Raw genomic sequence first — 3,488 nt, forward strand, 5'->3', positions numbered from 1 at the left:
CCAGTGATGTCCCCATGGCCACCACCAGCCCCAATGATGTCCCCATGGCCGCCACCAGCCCGGTGATGTCCCTATGGCCACCACCAGCCCCAACAATGTCCCCATGGCCACCACCAGCCCCACTGATGGCCGCCACCAGCCCGGTGATGCCCCCACGTCCCCGGTGGCCCCGTCCCTCACCGGCTGTTGTCGACGTAGCGGATGAGCAGTGGGTAGAGCGCGTAGAGGTCGCGGCAGAGCACGGAGAACTCGTCGCGGATCAGCAGCTCCGCGTCCTCGGCCTCCGCCTTCGCCTCCATGCGCAGCTGCTCCTCCTCCGACACCACCTTCCCCGCGCGCTTCTTCAGCTTCTCCATGGTGGGGATGAAGTGGGTGCGCAGCAGCTCCGGCTTCGCCTTGCTGACGATGGGCTGCGCGAACACTGCGGGGCGGCGGCACCGGAGTTGGGACGGCGCCCGCCAGAACCATCCCGGAACCACCAGCGTCCGGCCGGGGCCACCAGGACCCAACCAGGAGCCACCAGAATCCACCAGGACCCAACCAGCATGCACCAGAACCCACCAGAACCCACCAGAAGCCACCAGGACCCAACCAGGATCCACCAGGACCCACCAGGACCCAACCAGGATCCACCAGAACTCAGAAGAATACATCAGAACCCACTAGAACTCACCAGAACCCATCAGGACCCAACTAGGACCCACCAGAATACACCGGAACCTACCAGAACCCAACTAGAACCTAGCAGGACCAACCAGAAGCCACCAGGACCCACTAGAACCCACCAAGACCCAACTAGAATCCACCGGAAGCCATCAGAATCCATCAGAAGCCACCAGGACCCAACTAGAACCAACCAGAACTCACCAGAATCCACTAGAACCCAACCAGAACCTACTAGAACCCACCAGAACCTACCAGAATCCACTAGAACCCACCAGAACCTACCAGAACCCAACTAGAACCTACCAGGACCCACCAGGACCCAACTAGAACCCCTTAGAACCTACCAGAACCCACTAGAACCTGCCAGAACCCACTAGAACCTACTAGAACCCACTAGAATCCACCAGAACCTACCAGAACCTACCAGAAACCCACTAGAACCCACCAGAACCTACCAGAACCCACTAGAACCTCCTAGAACCCACCAGAACCTACCAGAACCCACCAGAACCCACTAGAACCCACCAAAACCTACCAGAACCCACCAGAACCTACTAGAACACACCAAAACCTCCCAGAACCCCCACCCAGGACCCAACTAGAACCCACCAGGACCCGCCAAAATCCAACCAGAACCCACCAGGACCCAACCAGAACCATCTCGGGCCCAACCCGGGGCCCCCAGGACCCTCCCAACGCCGCCCCCTGCCCCCTGCCCACCTGCCAGCCGCTTCATCCACGTGGCCTCGTCGATGCCCAGGTTGTTGACCACGATGCGCAGGATGTTGCCCAGCAGCGCGTTCAGGTGCTGCCCGGTGACGGCCGTGGCCCACGGGCCCTGGGGGGCGGTGTCGGGGCCGCGCTCCCACCAGCGGGGCAGGTAATTGCAGAGCATGGGCAGCGTCACCTCGATGACGTGGGGCATCTCCGTGTAGCGAGCGCCCGACTCCGCCAGGCCCCCGATGTCCCGCATCAGCCGCTCCAGGTCCGGGATGTCCGGGCACATCTCCTCCACGCGGCTCGGCAGACCCAAGACTGTGGGGCAGAGCGAGAGGTCGGTGCCCCGAAAGTGGGGGGGACAAAATGGGGGGCTGCAGTAGCCCGGTGTCGGTGACCCCAAAGATGGGGACGAGGTGGGGGGCTGCAGTAGCCCGGTGTTGGGTACGGTGGCACCCCAATGCTGGTGCCCCAAAGATGGGGACAAGGTGGGGGGCTGCAGTACCCCTGTGTCAGTGCCCCAAAGATGGGGGGCTGCAGTACGCCAGTGTTGGGTACGGTGGCACCCCGGTGTTGGTGCCCCAAAGATGGGGGGTGATGAGGTGGGGGTCTGCAGTACCCCAGTGCTGGTGCCCCAAAGATGGGGACGAAGTGGGGGGCTGCAGTACCCCAGTGCTGGGTACGGTGGCACCCTGGTGTTTGTGCCCCAAAGATGGGGGGCAATGAGGTGGGGGGTTGCAGTACCCCCAGTGCTGGTGCCCCAAAGACGGGGGGCTGCAGAACCCCAGTGTTGGGTACGGTGGCACCCTGGTGTTGGTGCCCCAAAGATGGGGGGCAATGAGGTGGGGGTCTGCAGTACCCCCAGTGCTGGTGCCCCAAAGATGGGGACGAGGTGGGGGGCTGCAGTACCCCCCTGTTGGGTATGGTGGTACCCCAATGCTGGTGCCTCAAAAGTGGGGGGGACAATATGGGGGGCTGCAGTACCCCGGTGTCGGGGACCCAAAGATGGGGACGAGCTGGGGGGCTGCAGTACCCTGATGTTGGTGCCCCAAAGATGGGGGGGCGACGAGGTGGGGGTCTGCAGTACCCCAGTGTCGGTGCCCCAAAGATGGGGGGCTGCAGTACCCCAGTGTTGGGTATGGTGGCACCCCAACGCTGGTGCCGCAAAGATGGGGACAAGGGAGAGGTCTTGGGGACATGGAGGTGCCCCAAAGTTGGGTCAGTGTAAGGGTACCTTGGTGCTGGGTCAGCTTTGGGGTCCTCAGGGTGCCCCAAATTGGGGGGGGGTCTTGGGGTCACAACGTACCCCACCGTGGGGTCAGTTCTGGGGGGCAAAGGGGGGTGCAGAGCTGCCCCGAAGCCGGGGGCAAAGACGGGGTCTTGGAGAGGCGTGGATGTTGGGTCAAACCCGGGGTCAGGGCGGGGGTCTCGGGGTCGGGGTGGGGGTCCGACGTTCTTATTTTGGGGGGGAAGGGGGGCACTCACTGGCGCGCTCGCGGGGCGACTTGGTGCTGTAGACGGAGCAGGGGTTGAACTCGTTGAGCCGCGGCTCCAGGAAGGCGACGGGCATGGCGGCCGCCAGCCGGGCCAGGCACTCCCCCAGCGCCGGGCGCTGCCTGCGGGGACACGGGGACACGGCGCTGGGACGCGGCCCCGCAGCCACCACCCCCTCCCAGCCCCCCACCCCGGGGGTCCCGCGCCCCCTCACCTCTCCACGTAGGGGTTCCGCGTGGTGCCCAGGGAGTAAATGCTGCACAGGATGCGGTAACACGAGACCTGGACGTCGTCCACTGCGGGAGGGGACAGGTCCCACGGTGTCCCCAGAGCGTTCCCACAGCTCTCCCCCCCCCAAAAAAATGTCCCCTTGTCCCCGGATCAGCCCCCGCGGCCCCGCTGCACCGCGTGCCTCAAGTGCCCCCTTGTCCCCAGGTGTCCCCTCCTGTCCCCAAAGTGTCCCCTCCCATCCTTGCAACCTTAAGTGTCCCCTCGTCCCAAAATGTTCCCAGGTGTCTTCAAGGGTCCCCTTGTTTCCAAGTGTCCCCTTGTCCTCAAAATGTCCCCAGCGTTCCCATGTCCCCATGTCCCAATGTCCCCATGTCCCAATG

General features: G+C 64.1%; 1 protein-coding gene across 1 annotated transcript; it reads right to left on the reverse strand.

Moving 5' to 3' along the window:
• Nucleotides 1–154: 154 nt before the first annotated feature.
• LOC110392101 (ryanodine receptor 1-like) lies at nt 155–3,258 on the reverse strand (the record flags this gene model as incomplete). Its single annotated transcript, XM_021384057.1, has 4 exons — nt 155–421; nt 1,387–1,701; nt 2,869–2,999; nt 3,092–3,258. Coding segments are annotated over 4 exons (858 nt in total), but the record flags the coding sequence as incomplete, so codon positions are not given.
• Between the last annotated feature and the right edge of the window lie 230 nt (nt 3,259–3,488).

The sequence above is a fragment of the Numida meleagris genome, unplaced genomic scaffold (genome assembly GCF_002078875.1).
Source record: "Numida meleagris isolate 19003 breed g44 Domestic line unplaced genomic scaffold, NumMel1.0 unplaced_Scaffold987, whole genome shotgun sequence".
In the NCBI taxonomy this organism is placed as follows: domain Eukaryota; kingdom Metazoa; phylum Chordata; class Aves; order Galliformes; family Numididae; genus Numida; species Numida meleagris.